The sequence below is a fragment of the Bactrocera neohumeralis genome, chromosome 3, assembly GCF_024586455.1.
Source record: "Bactrocera neohumeralis isolate Rockhampton chromosome 3, APGP_CSIRO_Bneo_wtdbg2-racon-allhic-juicebox.fasta_v2, whole genome shotgun sequence".
Taxonomy (NCBI): Eukaryota; Metazoa; Arthropoda; class Insecta; order Diptera; family Tephritidae; genus Bactrocera; species Bactrocera neohumeralis.
The window spans coordinates 49,923,614-49,938,669 of NC_065920.1; the positions used below are offsets into that span (position 1 = coordinate 49,923,614).

A 15,056-nucleotide genomic window follows, 5' to 3' on the forward strand; every position below is an offset into this window, starting at 1 on the left:
GCTGATTTTTTTCCCAAAAAAAGTACCATATGTACCATGATCGTACGAATAACGATCCCCCACATTTATGGAGAATATTAAAACTGCCGATGAAACATGGATTTATGAGTTTGACATGCACACAAGCCAACAGTCATCGGAATGAAAGGATAAAACGAGATGAGACGGAACCAAAAGAATCACACCTAAGCCGGTAAAAAATCAAAGTGGTGCTCATTCCTTTTTTTGATATTTATGGATTGATGGATCATGAGTTTGTTCCGGAGGCACAGACGGCCAGTAAGAATTTTATTTGGTCGTATTGAAGTGCTTGCATGAGAAACAACTCTAGAAAATGACCGGAATTTCAGAAGAACAATTCATGGACCACGATTGTGATCAAATTTAAGGCCAAAAACGCCATGAATACCATCGATCAAACACCGCATTCACCAAATTTGGCTCCAAGTGATTTTTTCTTGTTACTCAAACAGAAATTGCCGCTGCGTGGATCCCGTTTACAGTAGATCGAAGAGATTAAAAAAAATTCGCTGATGGAGCTGAAGGCCAACCCAAAAAGTGCTTACGAAAAGTGTTTGGGGGACTGAAAAAATCGTTGGGAGAAGTGTATTATATCTGCTTGAGATTACATTCAAGGCGAAAAAATAAATATTGATGAATAAGTCAATATTTGCGTTTAATTTACGATTTCCAGGAACTTTTTTGTCACAATTTATATACAGTAGACATACAAGCGAGCGCAAAAATTATGAAAGACACAAAAATCGAAATAAAAATAAAAATAAAAATTTAAGAATAATAACAAAGTGAAAAACGCCGCAGCAGCGTAATGCGACGCAGGAAGTGCAAAAAACAGTCACTTACGCCGCCATGAAATGTGCGGGTATGCGTGTATGTGTGCGTGAATGCGTGCCACCACCACCGCCAACACATTGGCAGCCACTTTGTTGCACCGGAAATTGTTGTAAGGATATACGAGTGCGTTGTCGCGCATCATGTCAACGTCGTGCGGCATGAATGACGTTGCCACACACACAGCCAAATCATACACACACACAACCAAATCATACACATATAGGTACATACACACACAAAAATACACATACAGATACTATTGCAAGCAGTGCAACCGCTGGCGACGCTGAGTGCTTATCCTTGCAATTTCGTCGACTTTCGTCTGCAAACGCTTGGCTGCGGCTGACGAGGCAATGTGTCTCATTGCCAACTTGCTCTGGCTATTATTTTCTTTTTCCGCACCCACTCAGCTTGCTCGGTGGATTGTGTGCGTCGCTTGTGTTTGCTTACTGGTTTTTTCGCAAATGTGTGAGTGTGTTTTTTCGGCGTTTACTTTTAGTCTTATGAAAATATTTTTTTTATATTGAAAATGCCAAAAATGCGTTCGTGTGCTTAAAAAGTTGCAGTGAAATGTGAAAATTCAATGCTACGTGCTTTTTGGGAGAAATGCAATTTATTAAAAACTACGGGGGGTTAGTAAATACATGTTGGCGTAAAAATCTTAAAGGATATGAAATATCGGATTTTAGATTTTGAAGAATTTAATTTGTATATGTTTTGGCTTGTGTAAAAGGCACTCGGGTACATTAAGTTTGCAACCGTCATTTTCTTCCTAAGAAGCTGTTGTCGGAATAGCTTATCGGAACCGCCGATATTGGACCACTATATAATTTAATTGCTTGCGGTCAAAATGAAGTCCATGTATGGAGAATTATTACATAATTTGTTAAGGTATATATTCCCGAAATTTTGCATTCGGGCACTTAACGACTTCGTATCGTTTAAATCGCCTGGTGCGGACGGTATTCTTCCAGCTATTACGGAGTATGTTTAAGGCTAACTATATATCTATCCATTCGCGAGAGGTGAGGGACTTATTCATGCCAAAGGTTTGCAAGGGACTCCAACTTTATTTCAATAAATTTAGACCAATAAATCTGACCTCATTCCTTCTGAAGACATTCAAGATTGTAGAAGTAAGATTCTACTGGCTTACTTATCGACGAAGACTAGATCCACTGAGACTGCACTTCACTCGCTAACCCTACATATATGTACAGAGAGTGTTAGAGCATAAGCAATCTGCTCTGTGCGTCTTACTTGATGTGAGAGGAGCTCTTAATAATGTCGCCGATGGAGCAATCGCTAATAGTCTGAAAATAACTGGGTTATACCCCGCCAGCATAACATAGATAAAAGTTCCAATAAGCTGCATAAATGTTAATGCAGAATTTAAAGAAGCCAGATATTCTGATAAGCTGGTTATTCTTCCTCTTTATTGGCGTAGGCCAAGCGTTGTACGCGGTTATAGCAGAGTTTATAACAGCGCGTCGTTCATCCTTTTCGCTGTTTGGCGCCAATTGGAGATTCCAAGTATAGACAGGTTCTTCTTCACCTGGTCATTCCAACGGAGTGGAGGTCTTCCTATTCTTTTGCGTCCCCCGGCGGATACTGCGTCGCATACACTCAGAGCTGGAGTGCTTACAATCATTGATTCAGACTACATAAACTAGCCAGCGTAGCCGCTGTCTCTTAATTCGCTGAACTATATCAATGCCGTCGTATATCTCATACAGCTCATCGTTCCATCGAATGCGATATTCGCCGCGGCCAACGCGCAAAGGACCATAAATCTACCGCAGAACCTTGCTCTCGAAAATTCGTAACGCCGACTAATCAGATGTTGTCATCGTCCATGCCTCTGCACCATACAAGTGTAGCTGGATGGGGATGATGAGTGACTTGTACAATTTGGTCTCCGTTCGTCGAGAGGGGACTTTATTTCCCAATTGCCTACTCATACCGAAATAGCACTTGTTGGCAAGAGTTATTCTGGGTTGGTTTTCGAGGCTGACGTTATTATTGCTATTAATACTGGTTCCAAGATAGACGAAATCATCTGCGACTTCGAAGTTATGACTGTAAACAGTGACTTGGGAGTCACGAGTGCGACGACTGTTTGTTTGATGACAGCGAATATTTCGTCTTGCCCTTGTTCACTACCAGTTACATGTGTTTAGCTTCCTTACCAAGTTTTGAGAAAGCAGAACTAACGGCGCGATTGTACACTCTTATACAAGATTGTACCTTCTATATTCATCTCTGCAGCTCGAATTATTTGCTCCAGGAGTAGATTGAAGAAGTCGGACGATGGCGAGTTACCTTGTTTGAAACCTTGTTGGGTATCGAACGGCTCGGAGAGGTTCTTCCCGATCCTGACGGAGCTTTTGGTGTTGCTTAACACAGCCTGACTGCTTCATTGTCAGCTATTGGAGAATGGATTCACCATCTCTTCGTGCTGAGCTGTGATTAGTTGTAGAAATTAATACAATTATACTAATGACGGGGAAGTTCCTAGATACCGTTGGTAGTGCGATTAATAACGTTGCAAGGGTCATACAACAATTGTTAATACAAGATCTCCTCACGGAAAGCTGTGAAGGTCAACGAGGTAAAATTAACTACTAAAGAACATACCAACTACAACAAACAACTTTGAATGAAAGCTGCTTCTCGAAAGCTTTCACAGCATTAATTGGGATTACGCTATTCCAGGTTATTAAAATAGTTCTGAACAATAATTATTTAAAATAATATCACAACAAAATTATTAACATATATTCAACAAATATCTTTCAGGTATATGTCACTTATATTGACCGAACATTCAATTTGCGGTTGTCATGTCAGTCAGTCAGCTAGCCACTCAGTCATTCGGTTTGCAAGTTTGCGCGGAAAGCCAACTATAAAACCATTTACGCTTAAGTTCCATAAACATTTTGGTGCTATGACTTTGTGCTGTACCCCTATTCCGGTGCTGGCAAAGCGGATCAACATAAAACGTGAGCGCAATGCATACGCATACACTCAGCTCCAAACTCACACACATCCGTACCCGTTAGAGATGCGGCAAGCTAAGCTTTGTATACTTTAAAATTCAGCGCCATAAACAACCAACAAATACTCGTACAAATTAAGTTCTAAATAGATCTACAGTTGCAGCCATAAAAATGCGGAAAGCTCGTAAACTTCGGTCAGCGATGTTCGTTGGTTGGTAGTGAAAACATAGATTTAGTGTGGCTTCATCCAATTATGTGTTAGATATTAGTGTGTAATTGGCAAATTAGTAAAGTACCAAACAAAGTCTTAGAAAAAGTGTGGTTAAGTAAAGTCAGGAGGATTAAGAGTATATAAATTTTATTTTTAAATTAAAGCTGCCGTAGCTGAGAGTGCGAAGACGGTACCGTCGGAGAGCCGATTCGGTACAGTTCGCATCAACTCGGACTGACATAACAAATACAGCTTGTGCAAGAACTGAAGCCGCTTGACCATCCCAAACCACATCGCTACGTTCTATGTGCTCTTGAAAAATTTCAAGACGATCAGACATTTTCGAACCAAATTTTGTTCAGCGATGAGACCCATTTCTGTCTCATGTAAAGAAGCAATTTCAAGAGGAAGTTGAAGTGATTCAAGAGCTGCCATTTCATCCAGAAGAAACAACGGTTTTTTGTGGTCTTCAAAAATAATGCGGGTGAGAACGTTACCGTCATTTGGTACCTGAAGAACCATCATCAATGAATTTATTGAGAGAAGTCTACGGAGCAAGCACATAATTTCACTTTTTGGGCCGGTCATACCGTTAGACTTTTTCCTGTGGGGTATGTAAAGTCTTAAGTTTATGTGCTTCAATTCAGGCCTTGACCAGTCGAAATGTTCGAACGAGTCATCGAAAATTGAACTCAATGGATGTACTCTGAGACGTAAGAGAAAGAGATAATCTTCAAAAAATAAATGGCAAAGAATGTTTCTCGAATGATAACAAACATTCTCCATTAAGTGTGAAGTTTCTGAGTTTTTTCTTTCTAAAGTAGGGAACCTCGAAATGGATCATCACATCCGAATAGGGATCACATTATCAAATGAACTCTAGGGTCTCGCTATCCGACATTACGACAATGTGCTCCCTATTCGAATGTTTATTGTCTGAAAATCCTTACGCAATCTTGCAGCAGATGCTTCGGAGTTTTCGCTATCATGTCGTAGAACCAGCAGTTTATACAAACGCGAAAGCCATGTGGAAAATTTACTTCCTGAGCCTACAGTGACCAGTGTAAAATGCCTGTTAACTGACACTTATTATCTCTGAGGATTTTCATAATTTGTTTAGACCTTGTGAAGGCAATTTTACCAGGCCTTTGCCGGTAGAGTCTGTAGATTCCTGCCAATATCTATGCCAGTTCACTCTAACTTCTTGTGTAACAATACTTCATGGCGCGAGAACCCGCCACAATGGCAGGTTCGGGTCCTAACTAATCTAGCCTAGCTGGCTGTGAGTTCGTATTCGGACACTCCTTTCTCACATAAGGGGAACTCGATTGCAGACTATTAATTGAACCATATTAAATTTGTATTCAATAATTCGTTTACTTGAATACTCGAATATTACCAGTGCTGTGCATTCTGTCAATTGTAAATATATTAACTCACTGTTTCTTACTGTAAGTCTTGAGTTTGAATATCAAGTTAAAAGGTTAAACAAAATATTACGTGCTATATTTGCGGTAGAGGAAGGTATGCCAAGGTAGGAGATGCGTGAGGAAAGAAGTAGTGAGCTATTTATTATACTACTTATCGATCATAACAGAGTTAGATCGCTGAAATAACAGCTGTTGGGTTAATCATGGTCAATTCTGGTAAAGTAGAACCAGAAGTAGTGATCATTGAAATTTCCCTGACTTATTGATAACATCGACGACATTGCCCGCCTTACTGATAATACTACATACATACATACGGAACGGACTTCGGACAAGCACTGAACTCTATTCATAGTGGTGCTATTAACCCCTTCACTGACTCATTCACAGTTAAGAAGGAAGTGAGACGTCCTTAACGTCAAGCTTCCATCCATAGTGGAAACAGAGCTCGACTTGCCTCGTAAGTCAAGAGGGATCCGCGTGTAAACTGTAGCAAGTTAAACCCCTACTTGAAAGAGTACACAATCGATCACTGAAATACAAAATCCTCTAAGTTCTATTAAACCGATTCATCCAACAGTATTTTCACTGTAATCCGATCCCATCGAAACAGCATGTTTCCTGGTTGATTTTTATGATAACTAACTTGCGTTTTGCCACCCAAAGAAGTTCTGCATAACCATTACAATAACTACAGGAGTATTGTCCCCTTTTGTGGGTAGGCGACAAGGGTTGTCAAAGGAATTTAATTATAAGACTGGCGATAAAATGAAATTGAATGAGTTAGTTGATATCGGTATCTCAAAGTATTTGATATGATCAAATGCAATAATAATAAGTTTCTGCACCGATGAGCTGAGTTCAATCGATAGACCGTTTAATGATTGTTGTCCGGTTAACGACGTCTAGAGGCGCCCGAAATACAACAATTGGTAGGCAAAGCATTAGTTAGCATTTACAATACTATTGAGGATTACAGATCGATTGGTCGTCGAGATTAAAGAGCCGACTTGTTAAGGCAAAAGCTTTTAACCCAAAGTTGTTAAGATAGCTTGGCTTCACGTAAGCTAAGCGAACACTACTACCTGCCCAGTCACAAGATCTTTTTTCTCTTACATAAACTGAGCGAAAAATGAAAAGTATATATCTCAAAAACCTTTGGCTAAATCGATCGAACTTCCAAATAAGTCCTTCCAGCAACTTCTCAAACTCTGTGAGGAAGGCTGAAATCCAATATAATGCATTTTTAAATTTCAACTGGCAAGACTACGCTGTAAGCATCTGGGATCTCCACGGTATGATACACTGGAGGAGGTATCGGTAGTTTGGTCGCAGAGTCTGTTAAAATTCGCGTTAAGCGCATGCATTCTAAATGATGACTACCCCTTTTGAACATAGAAACTGAACTCCACCTGGTATCGTAAAGGACCAAAACTGGTCTATGGGTGGCTTATTGACTTCCCAGATTAACCTAACCTACATGGAAACATTAATGGTTAAGCGAGTATATTTTCCTCATAATATTGAGCTCTTATGTCAAAGCCGGGTAAAATCGAGTCAATGGTGTTAGCGTCTATATACTTTATATATAACATTTATAAAGACTGTCGACTTCATCCGTATAGGTATATCGGTCAATAGACTCTTTATATAGTAATAATATGTCGGAATGACAAAAATAAATAAAATCGAGTCAATACCAACACTTTTTTAGCAACAGGAAATGTTTACCCAGTTATGATACTTGCAAATCTCTGGAGTTTAAAATGTTCAGTACTGAAGGGGCTAAGTTTGGGTGTACTGAACATTACTTGTTGCAACTATTATCCTACCAACCGCTGTACATAATATTTAAACATACATATGTATATGTATAGCTTCCCACAAAGTAGACATAAAACAGCAAATGTATATACTCGTACATACATATATATGTATATAGGCACTTATATGTACATTTACCCTAAGGCAGAAAGATGGCCGCCAACATTAAATGAAAAATCGTTAACTGTAACTAATGTAAGCTCATTCACTTGGCTCGTCTGCGGCGGAACGCCCTTCGGTTGGACAGCAATGAAATATTTGATGAGTTTAAAGCGCAAATGGAGCGGAGCGGAATTGACGCGCTAGGGATAAAATATAATAACTGCTTTTTTTTTGGTTTTTTGTTTCTGCTAACCAGTGAAAGTAATGAAAATATTTTGCAAGCACTGCTCCGGTCTCTCGACATTGAAGGATCGACTTCGCTGTTGTGTGTACATATTGAAAATATTTAAAATATTTCATAATTTTAATTAAATGTAAATAAAGGCAAACATTTCCCGCGTGCACTTCATTACTGGAGGACCGGAGACAAGGCGAAGCCAAAGCAATAGATACAATAAACTGTCGGCTTGGTACAGATATGTCTACAAACATAAAGACGCATATTAAAATTAATGAGACTCTGGAGGAAATGTCGAAAGGCAGTGGGAATAGCAGAATAAAAGTTAAAAAGATGGGAAAATATTAAACAAACAAATGTCGAAAGAACTCTCTCGGAAAAGTTGAAGCAAATTATGAGACGGAAAGGGAATAGCAGGACAAATAGCAGCAGCGGGCGGGAAAATCAATTCTATTCGCAGACAAAAAGTCTTTGGTACAAAAGAACAAGCTTAAGCAACTAGGCATGATTGCCTAAAAGAAAAAGTTAAAGGAAGTGAAAAGCAGTCTTGATGAAGAGACAAAGCTTAATTGCCAAGGGAGCAACTAAACTAAAATAAAGGAATAAAAATTAGAAAACACATGAAAAAAATATGAACTTTGGCTGCAATGAAGCCTTCAGAACTAGTAAAGATTCCATATGGAACTTGATTGTGAATGGCTAGTTTGTATGGCTATGGCTATTTACATATATGCTATAATGATCCGATTGGAGCAAACTTTTCTGAGATTGCGCCGTTACCTTTGACATTAAAAGGCCGTATTTTGTAAAGATATCTTCTCAAATAAAAATGTTGTCCATACAAAGACTGGTTTTTGATAGGTGAGTTTCTCGGCAGCTAAGTATATGCAGTAGTTGTCCAATCTGACTAGTTACTTTGGAGATTTTAGTGGTGCCTTAAGTGATAGCCTACATATGCCCAATTTTGTGAAAATGTCTCGTCAAATTCAATAGATTTCCATAGAAAGACTGGGTCTGATTGGTCAGTTTTTATGGCAGCTGTATCCTATAGTTGTCCGATATCTTCTTAGGGAGAAAAGAATATTACCAAAAATTTCTCAAAAACTAAGGGACTAATTCGCGTATACACAGACAACAGAGCTAAAGTGACTCAGCTGTTGTCCCGCTGACCTTTTCACGTCTTCAGACTTTCCTTCGTTGCAAATTCCTATGCCCTATTTGGATTAAACGAACTGCCTTAAGAACCCTTATTTTACTCTAAATTAGTCAAAGATCTATAGTTTCCATACTCTGTTTTGATTGTCTGTCTAGAAATAGTACGTAATTGACTGGCTTCGAAAGCTCTTTCGTAGATGGTAAAAAACTATCAATGCTGATTAAGATTACACTCACTCTTCCTTTCTCAAGAGTTATTCAACAAATTGCTATAAGAGGTGGTTAATAGAGTTCTTTAGAAAAATCTCTATGACCTCATCATCTTAAAGAAGACACGACAATTGTGATGTTGCTTAGGAAATACTTCACTCTCGATTGTCTGAGCAACTTTGCCTCAAGGTAAACTCACTCATACAACAAAACTATAGAACAAATAAGTTTACAAAGATAGGCTTTCTCATCTTGATATAATCCAATTGTCCAAGTTGTTTGCCCAAAGATTGATTGACTCAAGGCACCACGTAGATAGATATGATTTAAATACATCTTCGGATTTTAGGGAAAGTCCGGTCTACAAGTTTTTAAGTGTAACCTCTCCCGCAGATATTATTAGCCTTTATACATAAGTTAGGGCCGTTTTCTCAATGTCTGGTTTACAGCCATCTATCAATAAACTTCTGATTAGAAAAAGAGAAGAAGGAAAAAGTCTTGGTTGAATTTACCAGAATTTAACTGACAAATTGCTAACCAGACTTTGAGGAAACGGAGCTTAATCTTTCAATGCAACATACAAAGCGGGAATTCTTTAGGTGTAATTAATTGAAATACTTGTTAAACTGTTTGATTAACCCTCTATAAACTTGGAACTTTAAAAAGTCCAAAAAGAAAAACGGTAAAAAATGCCTTTACAGACCCAACTTCGGCTTAGCTTTCCCCTACCAAAATGATTATTCCAATAATGGACTTTAAAAACAGTTTTATACCAATGCCAAAAAGAAATCGTCAAAGCCGGATGAGACTCACTCTACTAACAGTTTCCGTCCTAGGTAATAAAATCACACGTTAGCCATGATCATGTCGCTCGTTGTTCGAAAATAATATTAAACATTCATACTATTTGGCATCTTTCAATGATGGTGTCTATTCACAATATATTTGAAATTCTCCAATAAATTCTATCGTCGCATAATTCGAAGACGTTCCTAAGGGGATTAACAGTTTATATTTATAGATTTCGATGTAAAAAACAAACTGATTTAACCAAAAATTAAAAAGTTAAAAAAAAACATGATTCATATCAATCATGAGTATTATCTTTAAATGAGACAAAGATAATGATTGGAGAGCTTCAAAACCATTTCGAAAAATAATAGAGCTTGTTACACTTGTAAAAATTAAGAGCTCCGGAGCAAGCTTGTAAAAATAATTTGACCCCTCTTTGAAGACAAAAAAATCTATTAAGTACAAAGATGATATTACAAACATCATCTTAGATTTTACGTTGGTTAGGTTAGGTAAAGAGGTTGATCCTTACAGGTCGATTCTTATAGGAATCTTATTTGAACGCTTACAAATAGACAAAGCGCTTCGAGCCAATTACAAGTTTGTTGAGACGGCTAATGCCAGTTTCTGTTATGTCGTCTTGTTCCCCAAAGGTAAGACTGCCGAGATGTTTTAAGCTCAGTCTGGCAAAGGCTGAACAATAGAGAGGAAAATGCTTGAAAGTTTCCTTCTCACTCTCGTCCATGTAACTTTGAAAACACCGACAAGATTTTCAGCCTTACCGCATGAATGCCGACTGGACAGTGTCCAGTAAGAGCGCTATTACGATAATATGAACTTTGCTACGGACGACGGTTAGTACAAGTAACATTTTATGGAATTCAAGTCAAGCTTCACTAAACTGAAGCTGCGCCTTTATTTACGATTTTTGGTAAATTTTTACATAATAACAATAGGGCATTTTCAAGGCACCGTAAAATAAAGTAAGGCACTCAAAAACTATTAATGGAGTGATATCCAATAAAAAACAACTGTAAATAACGAATGAAAGCAGCAATAAGAATACCTAACAACAACTTCACCTCATAGGAAAAATAAAATGGTGCTTGAGGCAATTGAAAAGTCAAAATTGTATTTACTCACCTTTAATTATCACAAGAAAGATCAACACGACAAGCAGCGACGGGTCCATGTCCTCTGATTTCAGCTACCGAGCAATAAACACACGTACAACTGTTGTCGATGTTGCGGGCGGGTGGGTATAAGTATGTATGTATATATTTGTGGAGGATGTGTCGATGTTGATTCAGTACAATTAGCTGCAAGTACTACAGCTGCTCGAAGACAAGTTGCAGTAACGACGAGGTTGTGTTGTCTGTCGTTGATAGATGTATTATATTGCTAAGAACGGTTACGCCGTTGCAAACGGTGAGTTAAGTATTGAAAAATTTGAGACACAACACAAACGATGATTGACGTGCGCGTTGCAAGCGACGAAGACGAAGCAAACTACACTGTACAATGGAAGCGAACGAGTGAGCGCGATGCGCGTTAAATTCGGTTTGGGTTTTAGGCGAAAGACAAAAGCGTAAGACAACGACGTCACGCGGAGAACACGTCCCCAAGTCACCAAGGTACGGAGTTACCGGGCAAACAAAGCAAAACTCAAGTGAAGCACACAAGTTGCGAAGCGGTGACTTGGTGTGTGGGATTTGATGGGCGAAACACGCTTGTGACAACCAAATCGCAATTCGTTGGAGATTTAGCGAAAGCGCGTTGCGACTCAATCAATACGCGCGACAATTACACGGTGTGAACGCGCGGGATTTCTGGTTTTCACCCAACGGCACAATTTACAAGTTAAACGAGTGTGCAAATACGACGACGAGGTGTGAGTAGTCGTTGCCGTGTGTAGCAGACACCTTAGATTGTCCCGTTGCCTTGTAAGCTTTTCGTTTGCCGGTTGCAACCCTGTCTTGTGCTGTTGAGACGAGCGCGCGCTACTTGGCCTGTCAATTAACTACAGCGCTGTTGTCTTATTGTTAAGATTTTGGTTTTGCGCTCGTGTCCCTCGATGTGGTTGAGTTTTGTTACACTGCTTGAGACGTACGAGCCAGCGGAAGCGGAAGCTACAGGCTTTTTTTCAGTCGTTTCTTTCACGAATTACTAAAAGCTACAGCTTATTATTTACACACAGTCGCTGCCGTGAGTAGTTAATAGAGTGGCACTAGTTAGCGCATAAATGCGGCGGCTTGGGCTGGCAGTTTTGCGCCAACTGTCAAGCAAATGTGTGCGCTTGTGGCTTGACTGCTCTTCAGCGCGCTTAGTTCGGCGGTTCGCGCGTTTGCACGGTGTCTTTCTAACCGTTCTAACTGTCAACGCAAGTCAACTTTTGCCAACAATCACTTCTTGTGGTCTCAAGCGTGCTACGCGGTCCCAGTTTTGTTTGTTCGCCGTCACAATTTGTCAGCCTTCAGCAGTCTTCAAGTTTCGAGATTTGCTTGGCCTTTGCCTTTGTCTTTGTCGCTGTGTATTTTGCACCACTTAAAGCTTGTTGTTTACATTTGCTGCCTCTGGTTGGCTGTCGGCTTTGTTTGACTTACCGTTTCCTTTTTTTTTGGGGTTCCTCTTTCTCTTCTTCTTCTTCCTATTGACTTTGTTGCACACGAAAACTCACTTCTGGCTCGTTATTCGCTTCAACGCGTTTGCTTATAGCCGCACACTTCGTTTTAGTGGCTGTGTTAGGTTACCGAAATTACTTATTCCTTGGAGATTGCTACCGTTATTTCCGTTTGCATAACCGTTAGCGCTTTGATTTGTATTATAAATATTTTCTTTGTATTATAATTTAGAAATGCGTGTACCGCTATGAATTATTTATTTGACGCTCGAAATTCTTTTTAAATACACGTTTTTGTCTTCAATATGTACCGTTATTCGCTGTAGCTTGTGATATTTTGTTCATTGGATCTATGTGCGTGACTCATTAGCTTTGTTTGTGTTTGGTAGAGGCGTTGTTGTGTATTTAAATGCAGTTATCGGATGCCTAACGGTGTGTTTTGAGGATTTTTTTTTTATTTTTGGTACTAATTTTTAAACTCTTAGTACACAGTTTCTAATATTTTTATTAGTATCATATAATTTTTGCACTAATTTTTAGACTTTTAGAAAATTTTATACTTATAGTACTTTTTTTATGCCTAATATATTTTTTTATTTTTAGTACTAACGTTTATTTTTAGTTTTAGTACTAATATTTCGTAGGTTTAGTACCAATTTCTATAACTTTTAGACATAATTCGTATTACACTAGCACTATTTTTGTTTAATTTTTATAAAATTTTATATTTTTAGTACTAACTTTAATTATAATTTGCACTAGTTGTTTTTCTTACTTTTTTAGTACTAACTTTAAAATTTAGCACTAACTTATAAACAAATTTTAAAACTATGTTATACAGGTTTAGCGCCAATGGTTTATATAATTACTACTATTTTTATTTTTAGTACTATTTTTTTTAATTTTAATGCTATTTTTATTTTACTGCTAATTTTTAAACTTTTATATTTTTTAGTACAATTTTTTTAATAAGTACTAATAAATTTTAGTACTATATTTATTTGAAGTACAAAATTTCTTTGTTTTTGCACCATTTAGTACTAATTATTACTTTTAGTACCCTTTTTTTATTTTAGCACTAATTAAGCACTTTTCTTAGCAATAATTTTAATTGTTTTTAGCACTTAATGTTGATAATTCCACCTGCACTTTAATAACTAGTTTAGTATTTAATTATTTAAGTACTATTTTTACTACTAGTTTTACTTTTAGTACTATTTTAATTTTTAATTTTTTTTAATTTGTTATTAGATCTATCGCACGCTTATTTGCTATGTGGGAACACAATTTTTACAGCATCGTTTTAATTTCTTGAATTTGATTTGAATTTTTTACTTTCCACTTGCTTTTTACTAGATGACGCTTTAAGAAACCGGTTTAATTCTGAGTAACTATCATTGTACTAATTTATGTATTTTTAATATTTTCATTTAATCGTTGTTGTTGATGTTTTCATTTTATCTTTCTCGTAGGTAAACCACGTTCTGGCAGTTGCGGGCGCAAATTTTTCGGGCTGAGTGTAATAAAACGAAAGAAGAAGAGAAATTGGTTTTGAAAATATTTTTCTGTCGTACAAAAGAAGTTTCAAAAATAAAGTATTCTATTGAATTTATACTAATATTAATAAATTTTATATATTGTAAAATGTATTTTACTGGCTCCCTTAAAAAAGTTATCATTGCTCCCAAATGTAGGCAACAAATTAATTTTAAATTGTTTAACCATTCATTCACTTACATTGTGTTTAGTGAGTGGCCTGTACTGAGAAAACTGTTACATATAATTACTTAAAATTGCTACAAATTGTCTAACATACATATATATTTTTAGTACCAATGGCCACTCAAAAATAAAATTGCCTACATTCAGGCTGACGGTGACGTTGACTTAAATATGCACTCAAGAAAATTAAGAATATCCTTCAAATTTAATATTATGTGTACTGGAAAAAGAAAAAGCTTCGAGAAAATGTCACCACAAAGCCTAAACGCCTAAAAGAGTGCCTCGTCAAAACATATTTGTCAATACTAAATGCCTAAAATTAAACAAATTTGTGTACTTTAATGTCACATTAAACGATCTTTGAATAAAAACTTGTAACCTAAACACAATATTTGTAATATCTCTGTTATTTACAAAACTTTGAGTGAAAAAGTAAAAATGATTTAATATTAAAATTTTGTGTCCGAAATGCGCGGAAATCAATTCAATACTGCAAGTTTTCATACAAAAAATATAACCGCCCCACCGCTTCCAGTTTGTTAGCATGTATGCTGTGTGTGCCTTGTTAAAATTGTTTGCCAAAACTAAATATTTATTGAATATTTGGCGCACAAGTGCAACATTTTTCACACTTAACCTAAAACTGCCATAGACACATGTAGTGTGCCCCATGAGTGATCGAAAAAATTCACGAAATAATATTTAATTGTTATAATTGTGAAATGTGTTCGTGAGCTGTCAGAAGCAATTTTTAATGGAGATTTGTTGCAGTGAAGGTAATAAATGCAGATCGTATGTAGAAGTACTTAAAGAATATATATGCTTTTATATTTGAAAATTATAAAAATTTTGGTACTGGACAAAAAGAGTATTTAATAAAGACTGACTGAAATTAAAT

At 37.2% G+C, this 15,056-nt stretch overlaps 1 protein-coding gene and 1 long non-coding RNA gene across 5 annotated transcripts in view; both read right to left on the reverse strand.

The window, feature by feature from the left end:
- LOC126753932 (neuronal acetylcholine receptor subunit alpha-7) overlaps positions 1 to 12,985 on the reverse strand; it is a 625,617-nt gene extending 612,632 nt beyond the window's left edge. For all 4 annotated transcript variants that reach the window (XM_050465711.1, XM_050465710.1, XM_050465712.1 and 1 more), the window contains exon 1: positions 10,960 to 12,985. In XM_050465711.1, the coding sequence (XP_050321668.1) occupies positions 10,960 to 11,008 (49 nt within the window). In that variant the 5' untranslated portion in view covers positions 11,009 to 12,985. The remainder of the gene's footprint in view (positions 1 to 10,959) is intronic.
- A 511-nt stretch (positions 12,986 to 13,496) lies between these two features.
- LOC126753934 (uncharacterized) overlaps positions 13,497 to 15,056 on the reverse strand; it is a 120,784-nt gene continuing 119,224 nt past the window's right edge. The window contains exon 3 of the long non-coding RNA XR_007666225.1: positions 13,497 to 13,949. This is a non-coding gene — a long non-coding RNA (uncharacterized LOC126753934). The remainder of the gene's footprint in view (positions 13,950 to 15,056) is intronic.